Raw genomic sequence first — 18,251 nt, forward strand, 5'->3', positions numbered from 1 at the left:
AAGATGGATTAAAAAAAAAAAAAGTGTCCTCTCCCTGCTTTTTTACCATGAAAGCCACATCTTGTGGCAGAGGAGCCACAAGATAAAATTTTAAGAATATACTCTACGTGACTAGAGCTGGTCATTTCCATCTACAGTTGACATGAGCAGGGTTGTGGAACTTGAACTTTTTTTCCCTATTTCTGCAATCCCAAATGCCAAATATGTGCATAGCCAGTGCGTACTGAAAGATGGCATGAGTTAGCTGTTTGTGCTGCCTGATAGTTTCCTGTCTAACACCTTGTATTTGGTTTTCTCCCCTAGCCCCCTCTGCTTTTTAATATTGGAGATGGACCTTAATAACCTTTGGTTGTGGCTGACTAAAGTTCTCAGCGTTCCCTATGCACAAGTCTTTTGGGAACACCTCAGGGAGAAGAGCATATCTCCAAGTGGTGGTAGTTGATTAGAATAACTGAGTTATTTGCAAGTTGAAATAATAGGAAATAAGCTATTTAAGCATTCTGCCAGTGCTTAGAGGAAAAAGGATAGTTGCATAACGATGCTGGTTTTCCTGATAATCTGAATGTGAACAGTGTTACCAGCAAGTCTCTGAAAGGAAAAAAGTGAAAGTCTTGCAGAGTAGGTGCAAGTTCTCAAAGTGATCTTGTAGCCTATGGAGTTCAGCCCATGTCAGTGGGGAGGAGAGGAGAGCAAGAAAGGAGTTTTGCCTTGAAAGAAAGGAGTTTTGCCTCTGTGAAAGCCTCCCTCTCCATCAGCCTTGGTGAGAGCCTAGAAAAACTAGTACCCTTGGCTACAGCTGGCCCTGTGCGAATATCCTCCCACCCTTTGTACTTAGAGCGAGGTTTTGAGTGTTCGTTTAGTGCCATGATTGTTTTAAGCACTTGAAAAATGGGAGTACACTTTATTACTTTCATATGTGTATCCACTTGCTGTCTTTTGAGAGAAAGCAAAGTTTGACTAGTGTGACGCTCTCATAATACTTTTCAAACCCAAGAATAACTTGTGAACTTTGCTTTTGTTTTGGATACTTCTAGATGCTTATGAAACTTAATTGACTGAAATTATGATGAGGATATTTTTTCTTCAGAGGCAGAAAGGGCAAGCAAATGTCCAGGATGTTCTCTTTGCTTGTGTTTAGGCTGACTCTTCTATTGGTATACGCCACTTTTTTTTGGGGGGGGGGGGGTTTTTTCTTTTTTTTTTTTTTTTTTTTTTTTTTTTCCCCTCTTCCTTCCCCCCCACCTCTTGCTTGCTTAACCTCTCTATTAACCTTGTCTTACCGAAGACAGTAAACTCTGCAAGGCAAGGAACTCGCTTTGCTCCTGTGCTCGCAGAACGCCTAGCATAACAGGGCCGCTTTCCGAACATTGCCATGATAAAACCAGAGCTTTGAGAAGCTTTTAGTCTGTGCAGCAAATCCTAGTGACCGCAATGAGAAGGGGCGGGAAGGGAGCAGTGGGGGGAGGCGTGCTGTCTGCCGGCATGGCAGCAATCTGAACTGGGCTCTGCAGCGTGAACTTGTGTAATGGAAAATGGCAAGCATCCCTGTTTGGCGGAGCTGGAATGCATGAATTCTAACGGTCTGTGTAGCTCTGCAGCTCACTTAAACAAAGTCAAAACATTGCAGCTTCATAAAAGTTTGGGTTGGAAGGCTTACAACTCTGCTTCATTACAGCAGAGGGGAAAATCTATCCTGTAGCTTTTAGATACATGTTTTAATGTGTTTGGGTAGAAAATGTTCAATGGGAATATGACTGTGAAAATGCAGTTAAACCACAGAATAGTGTCTGATCTGAAGCAAAATAAACATTAATGTTAGTATTTTGTGTATCTTCTGTCTTTGCTGTAATGTTGTTTAAATTCAATTTTTGCATAGTTTTCAGTAATGGTAGACAGGTTGTGTGCCTGGCACTGATAAGCCTTTACAATAACAAGTTCCAAATTGCTATGAGGGGGGAAGCTAAACATTAATGCACTCCACTGCAAACCCTTGGTGAATACAGAAGTTTGGTAAGGTTTACTTAAACGTACAGGATCTAAACATTATGTTGAAGAGCTAGTTGGAAATTTTGCTGGGTTTTGTTGCTGCTCTTTTTGTTTTAAAAAGGGATGCTAATATACTGTTTATTAGTATATAGCTATATAAAATTTATGAATAATTGGTACCCTTAATGAAGAAGCTAATTCTGGATTAAAAGTGTGTGGGGGGGGGATCTTCTGTCAAACAAGCTTCAAGGTCTCCCTCATGCAATGCTGTTCTAGTATATGCATGTCTTCTATGTTTTTTGACTCATCTCTTGGGTCCTAGGCTGTTTCTACCTCTTGCCTCTGCTCTAAAATAATTGTTTGATGCTGACTTAACACTGATCAACTGGCAGACAATTAGGTCTTGTAGGAAAAGGAGTGAAGTTGCTTCTAGTCTGTTTTCAAGAAGAATGAATTGAGGGGAAAACTAATTTCTCCCTTTGGTCTTTTCTGAATAGTCAGAATCCAAAGGGGAAGAAAAAGGAAAAGCAACTGATTTGAGTGGCACTCGAGAAATACCAAAGTTGGCAATGTCCAGTGTGCTCTGCATTACCAGTGTGTATGGGCTTCTCCTGCAGCCTCTGCAGGCTGTGGAAAAAACAGACATGTTCGCTGTCTCTTATATCTACATCAGCAGCAAGAGGAGGAATTCTTCCATGCATCCTATATACGACACACAGTGCTGCAGGGCCAGCTGGATGTACTGGGACATTGTATACAACACTTCATATATTTATTTTAGCCTGAAGTTTTAGGGAAGCCATGTGAGTTGCCATGTTGTCTCTGTCTGCTGTCACCCACAAAGATTTTTAAGCTTGTTGCTCAGTTTCAGTAAGGTTTGACCAAAGGAGTAACAAAATAAAATATGATGGAAGTTCTGTCAAGTCCTATGGAAGTAAGCACTGGTACAGTGGAGAGCCTCAAATTAGTGTCTCTCTGTGAAAAATATTTCCAGGTTGAACTGAGCAGCGGTGCTGTGTAGGCCCCAGCACTAGAAAGAGCTGTTCGGAGCTCACGCTCTAGTAGCCACCAGAGAATCCGACCACAAGGGAGTCCCCCGTAGGCAGGCGGGATTCTTAAGTTCTGCTCCCCCTGGAATTACTTGGTTTAAAAATATGCTTGCTTAGTGTGAAAGTCCAAAGCTGCTATTCTAATCTTTACAATGAGTCTCTGTTAGTTTGAGAAGGTGGCAAGGTGCCTTATCTTGGTTACCAACCTGTTTTCTTCTCTTTCTGAATCTCTTCTCTTCTCCCCTCCTTCTCAGCTTTGCTGCCAGGCACTTGGCATGAAAGGCAATTGTGTGGGGCTCTCCTCAGAGCCTTGTTTGACAGGCCCATAGGAAACCAACAGTTCTTCACATCACTTCATGTATTTTCTCAGCTTTCTTGCATTCCAAGTTATATTTCATGGATGCCTTTAAAAAGAAATCGTCCCAGGACAAGTGCAATTTAAGTTCATTCTTAAAAATGGAAGTAGTACTGTTAGGATTTGTATATGCATGGAGCTCTTCCTTTATAGGACCTGTGTCCACATTTGGACAGTTGTACTAGAAAAAACAAGTTACACCTAACAGGGAGGTCCCCTATTCTCATATTTACCTTTCACTGCAGAGATGTGGGCACATCAGCTGTTGCACATTAATTTCATGCCCTACCTTAATCCACCTTATTTCTGAAGTGTAGTCAAGTATCTGCTCTTTTCTGTGCTTTGTCAGTATGTACTTACTTGATTTGTAAGAGAGCAGCTATCATTAGGCAATTAAAGAGCAAACTTGAGGTACAGAGCTCTGAAAACATTTGAGAATGGTAAGGAATTATGGGGTTGGCTGTTTCAACAGTAATTTTCAAAGGAACTTTAAAGAGATATTAGGATTGTCTAGTGATCAATTTGTCCGTATCTTAGAAATATGTGGAAGCTGATGCACAGGAGGAATATGTGTATGAGGAAACAACTGTGTTATACTAAACTTGCATGCAAAGGAAAAAAACTTAATTGTTAAATGTGTGTGGATGGGGGAGATGTTACCAAAACAAGCCTGTTTGGCTAATGTAGTAGCTGGTAGTTAGAACCAGCCAACAGCCCTGTTACTCTAGTATGTTGTGTAAGTGTGAGTGAGCTGGTGTATGTTGTGTAATTGTCAGTGAGCTGCTCAGGGCAATCTCTGAAGAGACTAAGAGGAGGTGATGGCAGTCTGCTTTCTCCCCAGCGCCCTGCAGAAAAGAAGGGTATTTTGGGGGAGGTGGAGATCAGGTGAGCAAAGGGGTCCTGGGCTGATGGATGGGGGGAAGTCTGCAGGATGGGTGCAGGGATGTTCTGCTCAATAACAGATGAAGTTTCACAGGACCAGCCATAAGACCCCAAAGCAGAAGATGAGTGATTTGTGTTCATGCGAGGAAAGGTTGTGTGTTGTGTGTGAATGAAGACCAACACTTGAATTTTGAAAACTGTGTTTTTGTAGATTGGAGTTTCTGCTTAACCTTTGTACTCTTCCCCATACTAAATCTATATCACGAGTATTTAGATTTCTCTAAACAAAGAAAAATGCTTTTAGTTTTTAATTCAGAATCTATTGTTGAATGTTTTCTGAAATTGTCATGTTTTATTTTCAGTGGTTACATCTATCAGCATGGCTTGAACCATTTGAAAGAAATATAAGGAGCAAAGACAGGGGAGGGGAAAAAGAATCCAGCATAACATGGAAGCATAGGAAACATCTGCATTTTTATCCCCAATTTTATATCCTGTTAGAGTGTTACTTATCTTGAATGGTTTTACTGAGTGTTGAACACAACCAGTAAAATGTTATCTGCACTTCCAAGTTCTGTGTTAAGTGTTCAGATCAAGGATTTAGGGCTTAACCAGCCTTTTACTTGCAAAACCTCTCCAGTGGTTTACAGAGCTACTGCCCCTGCAACTGCAGCATGGTAGTTGACAGCATAGTGGAATGCTCTTAGCCTGTTCCCATATAAAATAAAACAGATGAGCTGATGTAAATGTTTGTGATTCTCAATATTATTTCTCTTTAATAATTTAGAATTTGCCTCTGATGGTAGTACACTAAATAGCCCTAAGGATCTGGATGGATTCTGTTTCTGTAATGAAACGTAGCTGTTCCCAAATCAACAAAATTTCTCTGGCTATCATTTGTTGCCACCTGATTCCAGCTTCTCTCCCTCTTCTCTTCCTGCTGCTGACAAAGTTAGTTGGGAGATTTATTTGTACAGGGGTTTATGCAATGAATCTATAAGAAAAAATAGCTTTTAGTGTGGAAGTTTGTTAAAACTCTTTCATGCCTTCTGGGTTTGGCCCTGTTTTGTTTCCTGGGTTGGCTAAGAAGGGAGTTGAAACTTCTCTGGTGTCAAGATACCTTTAATGATCATATCTTTATGATGATAATCATAACACATGTATGCTGTATTAGGAAACTGTAGTGTTTTGATCAAAGGAAAGTGTGTAGTCACCACTTTGCAGAACCATAGCAACAGGGTAATTGAGTAGGATACTGGATCTTGCCAAATTTCTGTTAATGGATGTGGAGGCTTGTAAGCCAGCAATGCAGGCTTTACTATAAAGATCTAGGAGGTGTTGGGTTTTCTGCCACACACAAGCATTTACGCTGCAAAACCTGACAGCTTTTGGCTCCTTAACATGGTTTCATAGAAACTCTGTGTGAATCATAGCTACACAAAGCGAGCAGAACAAGTCAGCACTAGAATGCGGTACTGTACTGCAGTTTGTTAAACACGCTGCAACCAAGGGCTGCTCATCACTTGGTTAAAACTAAAATCATTTTACTGGTCTGTTCATTCTAACAAGCTACTTAAGCGAGAGCTGAGCTGCCTCGAGGCAGTTGTATGTCTTTGCAATCTTTTGAGGGACCATCTGAAATTAGAGCAAACTTAAATTAGTGGATTTTTTTTTCAGAAACGTACAGGACAAAACCAGCTGAACATCACAGTCAATTTACCACTGCTATTTTGATATCTTATGCTTTCAGCTTGGAAAATATATTAGACGATGAAGTCTGAAATCACTTCCGTCTCAGTTACTTTAACTTGCTCCCATAATGATGGTAGTCATCATCCTTGAAGATTTTTCCCTCAAACTTGGGTAGGGCCTATTATGCAAGTAAGTCAGACTTAGAGTAGTGTTAGCTACTTGCTACCAGCCAAGGGATACACTGACTTTACATGTGTGCAGTCGTGGTAGAAGCAATCGTATACTTAAAAGTGAAGAGCAAGATGCTTCTTCCTCTGTGCATATATTCCATGACAATAAGATAGAAATTTTGTTGTAGATTAAGTTACTGTGTATACCTGTGTGTGTGTGTATATATATGTTACTGTGTTACTGTGCAGCAGGAGGTGGAAGGGTCGTCCATTTAATTCATTGGTATTAGGTGGGTTCACTGAAAAAGTAAAGGGTGGAAAATTTCAAAAACATCCTTTGGGGTGGGGCAAATAGTTTTAAGCACAAGCAAAAATTTTAGATATATAAAAATGTTCTTCTGTTTCCTCCTTTCTCTGTCGGTAACTTTCCTGTTGAATGTCAAGACAGCTATTTCAGTCTAGCTTCACAGTGAAGAATAGGGAAAACCTGTATGATTTCATAAGCTATTTAGGAGAGGATATTTCAGAGTTCTTTCAGTCATCTATTTCTAGTCTGTGGCACATTTGGCAGTTGTGCTGATTGCTAAGGCTACAAAGAATAGCCTGCCAGATATTTTAAGCAGGAAGGGGGTACCCTTCTGGTTAAGAGACCATTGGCTGTAAGGTGGGGGAGATTTACTAGATCTTGCCTAGAAGATTAGGTCCTGGGCCCAGTTAAGTTTATCAAAAGCTTCAGTGGAGCTTTAATAAACTGCTGGCTCTGTAATGACCTGTAGATGTGTTTGCCACAGTTTTAATATGCTCTTGTGATTGATTTACCACTTGCAGAGGCTGGAATAGTAGTGGAGAAAGGGTGATGTTTACGAACTAGCTCCAGAAGAAAAGCACATTTTTTCCTACTAAAACACCAATATCCGTATTCCAACTGAGGTAGTTAAGGGGATGTAAAGAGGAAATTTGCCTTGGTACAAAGGTGATCTTCAAATTATGAAATTCGAATCTAAACTAGTCCTCTCTTTTCTTTTAACGGTCAGTTTTCTGTTCTGTGTTCCCATCTATGCACCAAATTCATTTTCCAAATGCTTAAAGTTTGTTTTTGAGCACTGTCTGCTTCCTTTACAGCAGGAGAGTACAGGTAGTCTTGAGTAGTTAAAGAACTTTTCTCCTAAGGTTCCTTGTATAGACTGTACATAGACTTCTGCTTTTGTGACTGCTGGGGATCAGAATCTGTATTAATCTGTATTAGAGATCAGAGATGCATGAAAAAGATATATCATTTCTTTTTCCTACACATCTTCAAGTGCGGTCATTTATTGATGTATATCTATATAAATTATAGATGACTTTGTAAGGCTGAACATCCCAGAGGAAGTGTAGAAGTATCTAAACTTGAATCACTTGAAGCTTGCTTTGACAAAGCCCTAAAAAATAAGACTGCTGCTTACACTTATGATGATGGGGTGTTGCATGCAGGAGGTTCCACCTCCCAAAGTCTCAGTTTTCAGCATATTAGCTTCTTGCTGCAGTATTCGTGGAGAAGTGAGACTAATCTGTAGGTAGTCAGGAATTTTTTTGTCCTCTAACTTTGCCATGTAGTCTTTTACAATGAAAGCACGTAAGTATCTGTTCTTTGTTTGGGCTGCCCTTTTGTAAGGAACTTGAGTCGCTTTTCTACTTCCAACTGTGTCAGAAGCTCCAGAAAACAGACAGCGAGCTTCCCAAGAAATAAAGAATAAGCAAGTGAAACCAAACAGTGATACTGGACTCTCTCTTCCTTCTTCCCCCAACCTTTCAAGGAACTTCTGGACTCTCCAATGCCATATCTTATATTAAATTTATCTAAGAGTCATGACCTGGCATGTAGTGACTAAGAATTCAAAGACTGCTTTCTGTAACAGAGGAACATAACAACATTATTCTGTATCTTGGAGAATTTAGCAAGTGTGTGGGAGAATTGATCTGAAAACTCTTTCTATCATTTCATTAATACAGTGGAGAGCAGTCTCTGTGCTCCTGAACAGATACTGTAAACCAAGGAAAAGAAAACCTAGCTTACAGGAACACTTGAAGGTGTCAGAGCCAAACCTGCACTGCATCACTGGTATATTTCTTTCAGTTTAGGGGTATGGCTCTGTGATAAGCAGTGGTTTTGCTTATCATTGTCACCCTTTCCACATCCCCCAAAACACACTCATGTTTCTTTACCCCCATTTCCCCGTTGGGAGTTCCTCCTGGTTGCCTTGGAGTGGATTGTGAAACTTCCCTGTGAGTCTGTTTAACTTGTTAACCTGGCAGAAACCACATTGGCAAAAATAAATACGTTTACTAGCGATGGAGAGAAGGAAGGATTTTTTTAAAAATCAGATTAGCGTATGTAATATCAGCTCACAGAATTAGTATTCATGGATTACACAGCCAGGAACTGGAAGCACAGGGGGAAACACAGGATGGTAGTGAGCTACTGTGTTCATTTAGTTGCTTTTGAAACCAGTCTCAGATTGCTATATTTGGGCTTGTGCCGGGCCTGTGCTCTTGAGCTTTCATTTATCTATGTGGGTCCCAGAGCTGCCTCTTTTCTTTGCCTTTCTGAAACTACATGGGTGTGGGCTCTCCGTTGTGACACAGAAAAATGGCTTGCAGTTCAGCTCCTGAAAAGCAGTATTGATCGTCCTTTGGACTCTCCCGGCGGTGCTTTTCATGTGGTACAGCCTTGGGGATATTCTGGGTGACAGCCTGCGTACAGAGGTGTTTGCTGTGCACTCCCACCAGTGCGCGAACCTTGCCACAGTTCTGAAACCAAACTGCCTTTTTTGCTTAGGCAGCACAGGAACGTACTGAGCAAGAAAAAAATATGGATTTCTGTACATATTTTGCTCCTCCTCCTTTTTGACTCTTGTCCCTCTGCTATAAATGCCTGTCTGTCTGCTTCTGTCCTTCCCAAGCCTCTTCCGTTCTGTGAGGTTTTTTAAAAGTAAGTGGTTTCCAGTGTGAGGGTGTTTGGTGTGTGCTTTGTGATTTGTTTTTTTTAAACAGGCTTTCCATTTTTCAACTCTCTCTTCATGTGACCTGGGTAGATTTTGCCTGCTCTACCATGCCTGCTGCATGCACTGAATCTGTTCATGGTGGTTTACTTGTATAGAGTTTAAACGACTCAAGGCATGCCATAGTACAATTAACCAGAATTCATAAACTGAGCATAGATTCTCCAAAGAATTAATTTGTTTGGATTTTGTTGACCCAGATTGTCACAATAACTGGTGTGCGCTCAAATCTAATAAATCTGCACAGAAAACACACAAAAAAAAAAAAAAAAAAAAAAAACAAAACTCTTACCGTAAATTAAAACTATTTTGCCTTATGATGATTCAAAAGATGAGTATTGTCAGTTGTCTAAAATCACTTATCTAACAAAATAAAGAAGTGACTTTCTGAAAAAGGAGACTGTAACAGGAATTGCTGTTCATGATGCTTTTGTTTTGAAAACTGCTCATTGGCTTTTCTGTGTATCGGATAAAGTGGGCTGTTAAACAGTTTTGGGGGGGGGGAGGAGAAGGAAACAAAATATCTAAGAGGGGTGAAAGGATATATACTTTTTTTTTTTTTTTTTTGAATTTACCAAAGATACAGAATTTCAAATCCAAAGAATAGATATAATTCAGGCAATGGCAGTGCAAGCCTTGACAGAACAGTACATTATCTTATTGCTGAATAATTTTAATTCATGTCTTCAAACTATAATAATAGTGAACATAGCATTTGGCAGATTTAGCATATTAATACTTCACTTTCTTGATGATAAAAGAGGTATCTTGTTCTGAACAGGTTGTAATTACTCTTCCTTCATTTTAAAAGCACGCAGAGGAGTGGAATTTTAAGTGAGGAAAAAGCCAGAGACTTTGCGATTTGCACCTTTGACCCTTACTGATTGGCTATAACACGGTGCAAACAGTCAAAAAAAAAAAAAAAAAAGTATGTATATACATATATACATATACACACACGCGCGCGCACACGCTCTGAGTTAAGCAACTAGCTATAGTTCTTCTTTAGAGTAGTTTGTGAAAATGAGAAAGTATGAGAATGAACCAAACTTGGGCTTTAACTAGGTTTGTAAAAAAGCTAGCTAGCTTTGTTAGAACTTGTTTAGCCTAAGTGTGAGTTGGTTGCTGGAGATTTCTTTGTTTTTGCTTTTTTACCTGTGGGTAAGGCCTGTTGGACCACAGGTGATAGCACAGATTTATTACACAGCTTTCATGATTGGAGGGAAGCAGGGACCTAGCCAAGCAGGAGAAGGAAACGGAGCTTGAGATGTGTTTTTATGTATCTGTTTCTAGGGCAGTCTCAACCTTGCTTTTTATTCCCTTCATGTTGCAAATCAGCAGTGCCAGGCTGATGGTGAAACAGCCTAGGAGTGCATTTATGAGAACCACTGGGATTTTAGGTATGGTGTGGAGTGAATTTGGGTGGATTTAAACATGCTATCAGTCATTCTACCCAAGTTTTTCTGTCTAGGTTAATGCAACAGTGGGAAATAATGAAAATGTCATGGAGCCATAATATGGATAGGGCCTAATACTTTAATTAATGTGGATGAAGAAGCAGCTAGCAGTAAGTGGAGTAAAGAGAATTGTGGTAATTTGCCAGAGGAGTCTCAGTGGCCAGTCTTCAGCTCTTCCCCTTCCCAACTTCCTCTGTACTTCCCCCGTGTCCTCCCCCCCCGCCCCGCCCCGAGATGGAGAAGCCTCAGCTTGGTGTGGTTTTGAAATGTGAAGCCTCTTGGACTGCATTTTATGAAATACATAAATTATCAAGCAGCATAGAAATAATAATGTAGGATTTTAAAGCAAACGTTAATCACAATAACCACCTGTATTGATGTTTTCACCAAATTCAGTGACCATGACTTTTTCTTAATGCAGTAGCAACCACAGTGGACAATTATAGACCCAATATAGAAGGAAAGAGGTGCTTAGAAAACAGTTTGTTGTGAGGGAGAGCAGAAAGTGTGGGGGGGTTTGGTGTGGTGGTGGTATGGGATTTTTTTTTAACTTTCCCTTCCACATATGATCATTATGAATGGGAACAAGCATGAAAAATTCTGAGGAATGGAGAGAGTCAGAGAGAGACAGAGAAATAAATGTCCCAGGTAGAATGGGAATACAAGGCAGGCCGTGACTTGTGTGATGAATGGTTCATTCTGCGCAGTCATGGTGCTTCTGGAAGAGACACATGTACATTGTGCGAGTTCCTCTGTTAGGGCTTTCCTGCTGCACCTCGATAACTGTCTGCCTTGCCATTCCATGCAATGAATCCTTTCTTTTGAGAATTGATGTAGGCACTGATGCCTTCAACACTGCGTGTAAATAAAATTCATACTGTGTGTTTCACAGGTGGTTTTGCTGAATTCTCCAGTACTTTCCCTGGTCTCTGTGAAGGAAAATCCACACTCGTCCCTACTTGCATTTCTCAGCCGTGTCTACCTGTCTCCAACATTGGGCCAACCCGAATTCTGCCTCATCTGTACCTTGGGTGTCAGCGAGATGTCCTCAACAAGGTGAGTGTTCTGGATATTATGTTGTTTACATGGATGAGTACATAATCTCCATGTGTCTTTGTGTCAAGGCATCTATCATACTGCATCATTACAGCTGCAAAACATCTAAAGTAGATCCAGATGACAGCTTTTCATAGCTTATGCACAGCCAGCTATGTGAGAACTAATGATGTACAGTCCATATAATTAGTCTACGTGTCATGTAATCTGAAACTTTGTCTCCTCTCACCTTGGTCTTGGAGAAGATGATATGATACCTTCCTCAATAACCAACTAATCAAAACAAACTATTAAATCTGCCATTACAACAGGTCGGGTAGTTTCCCGAGTATAGTTTGGACTGGTTTGTTTTGGCAAGTGTTAAAAGTTAACACAGCTATGTAGCCTTTAGGTTACTGTGGGACAGAAGAAAGATTGTTTTTAAGTATTTTCTTTAAGCACTGGAAAAAGTAGTCCCTAAATATCATTGATTGTGTGATGAGGGACTACTGCAAACAAATATTCGTTCACCTAATAAAATGGTCAGATCTGGACAATCAGTTGGGTCCTTTAAAATAAGCCTTTTTGGTAGCACTGTACTCAAAAACATTTACTACTTCTAAATACATGTGCATTTAATAATTTCTGTTCCTACAGAATAGCCCAGGACATTTGTGCTATACGTAAAATAGAGAGCAAAGCCTTCAAGTATAGCACTTGCAGGGTGCTGGACTCTCGGATATCTAAAAGAGTCAGTCTCAAATTGTTATATGTCTGTATTCCTATGTGCTTCCACAGGTGTTTACCTCCATGAGGAGACCAAGTCTTATATTGCTTAGAATCTGCGTCTTGGATCACTTCTCAAGGGATTTCTTTGTCATTTCTACTGCATGTGCCCTCTTGCCTCCCATTACTATTTGGGAGTGATATTTATTAGTTGAGTTTCCAGCAGTTTTCATAAGCTGGTATTTAAATACACAGATTGGGGCAGGGGGTGAGGGGGGCATAGAATTCTTCTCCCTAAAATGTTGCCTTAATTGTGTGACAAGCATGTGTGTATGTATTTTTTTTTTAATCCATATATAAAGCTTAAGATAGTTCCTATCTCAATAGACTTGCAATTGCATCAAAGTCATATTCTTTACCATAATAATTTTCATGTGTTTCTTCTACTTCTCACTCCATTCCAGTCTGGTCCTTAATAGGCAATTTCTGGATTTTTCGCAATTGTTTTAACAGCATCTTTGACACACAAGTGATCTGCTAGAGGGTGGTTGCACTTTAATAGTGTACAGAGAAAAATCTGCTAATATGGAGAATAGTCAGTAGTCCTTGTATTTATTTATTTTATCGTTTAAAATCTTCTGCATCTTTGTTGCCAGGTAACAAGTCAGAAACTTAAACTTGATTCATTTATGATGGATGTCAGAACAGCTTATTACTTTTCTTACCCCAAAAGCACTTTATGGTTCCAAGACAAAAGAAACCAGGAAATAAGTAAAAAAAAAAAAAAATCCTTGCTGTAAATAGTAGAATATTAGAAGGATGCTTTTATTGGTGTTTGTTTTAATATGTGAATGGTAAGTGCTATCTTTGGTCACAAGAGGTTGGGGTGGGGGGGAGGGTCCCTTACTCTCCTCCAGGGCCAGGGCAATGCCACTTCATTTGGGATGTGGCTGGAATTCCATGCTGGTGCTGTCTATCTGTTGTGGCTCTGAAGCAATGAATAATCCCAAAGGGATGAAAGAGGCTATTCACCTTACTTGCAGTAAATTGATGCCTATGAATGGGTGTTACGCACAAGTACAGTAAGGAGAAGAATCCAGGTGGTAGCCATGGTCAGGAATTTCATTATAGAGGTGGAGGAGTCTATAAACGTGGCTGCTGCTGGTAAGCCCTGAGTGTGACAGAGCAGTCTACGGAAGAGTTTCAAACTGGTGATGTCTCTCTTGCCTACTAATTTATAATCTTGATATTATTTCAGCATGTGTCTGTCACATGGCAGGAAGCCCTGCAGCTGCAGATAATTTAGAATTAATGTAGGATTCTCAGGAGTTGATCAGGTTTTGTAGTTCCTCACATATTCTGAGGAGTTATGATCAAGGATTACTGTGTTTCTTATTTTCCTTTGGAAAACCACAAAAATAATAGAATATAATCCACAGAAAATTTAATCAATTCATATCTCCCAGTGTTACATCCTTAACAGTCAATCTTTGGAAATTCTGCCATAGATTAGTAAAGGATCTCTTAGGTTTCTTAACCATTCTAAGACAAATATACATTTTATAATTTCAGAGCTGCTTGTCTCTCATACCTTTTTCCTCTTACTTTGAGCCAATAGCAGACAATTCCCTATTCTGAAAATGTTACTTGTTCACTGTACTGAGACAGACCTTCGTGTCTCACTAGCTTTGTGATCCCTTCAGTTTTGGCGATTGCCTGTGGAAAGTCTGAAATGGCTTCCATCGTAAATGTTGGTACTTTTATTATCTTTAAAGAAGCTGTGGGAACACTCGAAGATTTCTGCCTCTTAGAATCCACTTGATGTTTTCCCCACTATTGGCAACTCCCAGTTTCCTGGTATTAAACAGTTTCTTGATTCATCTCAAAGTCAGCTATAGCTAGAGGTCAGAAAGCTAGAAATTCTAAGGGCAGAGAGATACTACCAGACACCTCACTATTTCTACTGCTCTCCCTTCCACACACTGCTGCTTGGGAAGCCTCGATCCTACGTGAGGGTATTAGGGAAAGAAAGGAAGATTTCTCTCACTAGTAGTACATAGTAATAAAAATGTTGGGAAGCGCAGAATATTCAAGAGGACAAGAAACAAAAACAAGTGATAAGTAGCAGGGGCTGCCCCTGTTACACAAGTCAAGAAGATGGTAAGCAGTTAAGTTTGCGTGCTCTGGTTCAATGGCCTTGCTGCTTTGTCAGTTACTGGGGATGACTTCTGTTAAGATTAGAATGGGCTTTTTGTTCAAGTTTAGATTTTTTTAAAAAATAACTTATGGGAATTTTTCAGAAAAAATACCCCAAACTATAAAAGGTAGTTATGTGTGTTGACCTTATGTTTTGCCTTCACGTGCTTTCTGTGGGTTGCCCTTATTTTTCCTATTGACTGGACCTGTTGACTTCTCTAAAACTTAAATGTCTCAAAAATATTCTGCAGAAAGAACTATTCATCTGCAATGCAGTTCAACCCAACTATTGAAAGAGGTAGATTTTCAACATGGTTTATGAAAATGAGCTAATCTTTTCAGGATCTCTGTAGGCTTATCTCTGAGTGAATGGGCAGTGGGGGAAGATAAAATATTTGTCATCTTGCAGGAAGGTCTGTATTCATGACCTTTCAAGAATATTAATGCTATTTGCCATTTACATCTCTGCTGATAACATTTTATATATGAAACATATGCAAACATGAGTGTTCAATTTTGATTTCTCTAGCAAAACTATGATTACTTCAAAAAAGTCTTAGGAGATGCTTTATATTTTTGCTTTACAAATTTCTTTTTAAATACTTGGTCTTGAAATGTTTATAATATTTTTTCAGTGTTTAGATATTAAAAGCCTCAGGAAATACCTGTTTTTTTCCATGTGTTCTTTAATAATTTGGTGATCAGTAATGCTGCTTTACCTAAAGGTGTATATTTGCAGAATGTAGACCTTTTTCACCATTACCAGTTTTATTTTACTCTATTTTGCTAACAGAAGAGTTGGTTGCACTTTTGGGGGTCTTAATGTAATATTGTGGTGGTTACCAATATCAAATACCATTGTAAGAGGGTGCTTATTTTGACAGAAGATCTTTGATCTTCAGATCTGTGAAAGGAAGATGAACTAAGTTCTAACCTATATGGGAGTGACAGTGTCCTTTCTTAAAGACACCATAACAAAAAAATCTCAGCGTGGTGGTTATGGGCCTGAGTGACTCTCCTACTTGCATCTCACATTTTGCACCAGCATTTGAACTGTAAAACTTTCTGCTTTGCTACTTAACTATTCTTTTTTTTTTTTTTCCTCCCAGACCTGGATTTTATTTCCTGGAACAAAATAACATTTTAGGGTGCCATTAATTTTGAGATTAAACAAGTCATAAAATGTAAATAAGCTGACAAAAGAGCATTTACTTTCTTTTCACAAAGTTGTTAGCATTAGGATTTCTGGATCTTCCTTCCACCATGATTCACTTCTTCCTCTTGGGTGCTTTACAATGAAGTCACTGTTATGGTTATTATATTAGTGTGCTGCACAGGGAATGATTGATACCTCAGAAGAGAAGGAATCATAACTTCTTTCTTTAGCCTTGGTCTCAAAGACAAGCACTAACACATTTTTGGGTGTTTTTTTGGCTCAGAGATTTCAGACTTGGCGCCTGCAACCTTCCAATTCCCATTTGGACAATCAATTCCACATCAAAAATCTTACCTAACTGTGGGATTGTGATGGTTGGACTGTACAGCCCACCAGCACTTATCTCAAAAAAAAAAAAAAAAAAAAAAAAAAGGCTCTTCTATTCTTCTAAATTCCTCAGCCTCTCAGCACCCCTTAGAGCTAGTATGTGCTATAGTCTGAACAAATATGCATCGTGGAGCTCCATTTGTTAGCGATACCTGCGTTGCCTCTCTCGCGACAAATAATGGAGTTAGTGTGGCTTTTATACCTAATATCATTCATGATTCTGCATGTGCCTCCTATTTAAGTTGTTCTTCACTCACCTTTAAGACCATAAGTGGTGACAATAGGTAGCTGGTTTGGGAGAGGAGGGTTTTTTGAGCTTAGGGATCTAAAGTAGGTATTTATTTTACAGACGTTAATGTTGAACAGTTTGAATCCTACGCTTGAAAAGCTGTGTAGGCCAGGACAGGGAGGCATGGATGTTGGCGGCTGGTGATTTCCTTTGCGCCAGTCAGATACCGTGGGTCTAGCCATAAACTAGTCTCCTGTGCCAAGAACCCCTTTCTCAATACATGTCCCTCTCTGGATAGTCCCAAATACTCCCCTACTTCCTTACAGCACTCTGGTTTTAAACTTCTAGGTGTATCAGTATATGATAGCTAAATGTGGTAACAGGAGATGTGAATGTGAAGGCTGCAAAAGGCACACAGGTCTGAAGGAGGCCTGAGTTGGGGAGAGGCAAAGGAAGAGAGAGGGGGGAATTGGTGATAGAGGAAACTGACGTTGTTACGAAGAGGAGCTGAGGTGTAGTGGGAGCATGACCTAGAAAACTAGTAGGGTAAGAAGCAGTAATGCTGAGAACTTGCTTTGCTGTACCCAGCTCTTAATTTGACGATTGCTGCAATTTATATTTCTGATAATTTGCTTTAAGAGTAATTGGTCATCTTCCATTCCCCTTGGATGGGTATCTCTGTGTGGATAATGTACATACATTAGGTTAAGGTGACCACATCTTTAGGCACCTCTGAATGTGCTAATGTGAGCGCAGCTAACAGAGGCAGCGAACAGACGCAGCAGTTTGTGCAGCAGTGTTTGGGCTCTGACTAGAACTTGAGGATCTTGTTGGAAGTTGTGGGCTTTCTGAGGACCCCCGAGGAACTAGCAGGTGATTGCTGTGAACAGGAAAGGGGAAGCTAGGCAAGGACAACTGCAGGAGGCCTTGACTTCTCCTGGGAAAAGCTCCTGGGAAAAGCTCTAGCTAGGAGTGGCTGCTGCTAATGAGCTCTCTTGGTTGCCCCTGACCAGAGGGAGTTGGGGCCTTTGATCCTGGTGGCCCTTGATTAGGGCGGGTCAAGCACCCTCTTAGCCAGTGCTAGGGAGAGGCCTATATAAGAGCCAGGCCTAGAGCTCAGCTCCCAGAGCGCAGCGAACAGAGGCAGCAAACAGACGCAACAGAGGCAGTGAACAGACGCAGCAGTTGGCGCAGCAGTTTGCGCAGAAGGGCGCACGAAGGAACCTTCATTTCTGTTCCCTGTGGTGTAGGTTTCCTCAAGTATGGTTGTGACATGCCGCAGAGCGCGTTCCCCAGTGGCTGTTGGAGTTGCTGTGTCAGAGGCTGCGACCCAGACCGCTCCTCTGACAGTAGATGCAGCTCTACAGGTCTCAGGCTGCAGGGAGTGCTTGGGGCCTCTCCAGGAGGCCTGGGCTGGCAGTCAGCTCTCCTGCAGGAGGTGTGCTGCTGTTGACAAGCTGTGTYGTCAGGTAAGGGAGTTACGGGAGGAAGTCAGTAGGCTGCGCAGCATCCGAGAAGCGGAGCAAGAGATAGGGTATTTTTGGAGACTGTGCGGCTTCGGGAGTCCCAACCCCCGCAGCAGTGGAGTTGCCAGAGGGCTCTGTGCCGTGTGAAATGGTACATCATAACATCATAGAAGAAGGCTGGAAACTGGTCACTGCTCATGGGAGGAGAAAGGCTCCTACTCCTCCCGAAGACTTGCAGCTGAAGAACAGGTTTAGTGCCCTCCAGGATGAGGAGGAGATGGGCATGGCTGCAAGGGAAGTACCTGGAACAACAGACCCTGTGCCCTGCTGGAACACCCAGAAGAAGCGGCGGGTGATTGTTGTGGGTGACTCCCTGCTGCAGGGGACGGAGGCATCTATCTGCTGACCTGACCTCATGTCTAGA

At 40.8% G+C, this 18,251-nt stretch overlaps 1 protein-coding gene across 1 annotated transcript in view; it reads left to right on the top strand.

Moving 5' to 3' along the window:
• Positions 1 to 18,251, top strand: part of DUSP16 (dual specificity phosphatase 16) — a 103,223-nt gene that overhangs the window by 72,072 nt on the left and 12,900 nt on the right. Inside the window, exon 5 of the mRNA XM_026087329.1 lies at positions 11,525 to 11,688. Coding sequence (XP_025943114.1) covers positions 11,525 to 11,688 — 164 coding nt within the window. The remainder of the gene's footprint in view (positions 1 to 11,524; positions 11,689 to 18,251) is intronic.

This window comes from Apteryx rowi, unplaced genomic scaffold (genome assembly GCF_003343035.1).
Source record: "Apteryx rowi isolate R43461 unplaced genomic scaffold, aptRow1 scaffold_712, whole genome shotgun sequence".
NCBI lineage: Eukaryota > Metazoa > Chordata > Aves > Apterygiformes > Apterygidae > Apteryx > Apteryx rowi.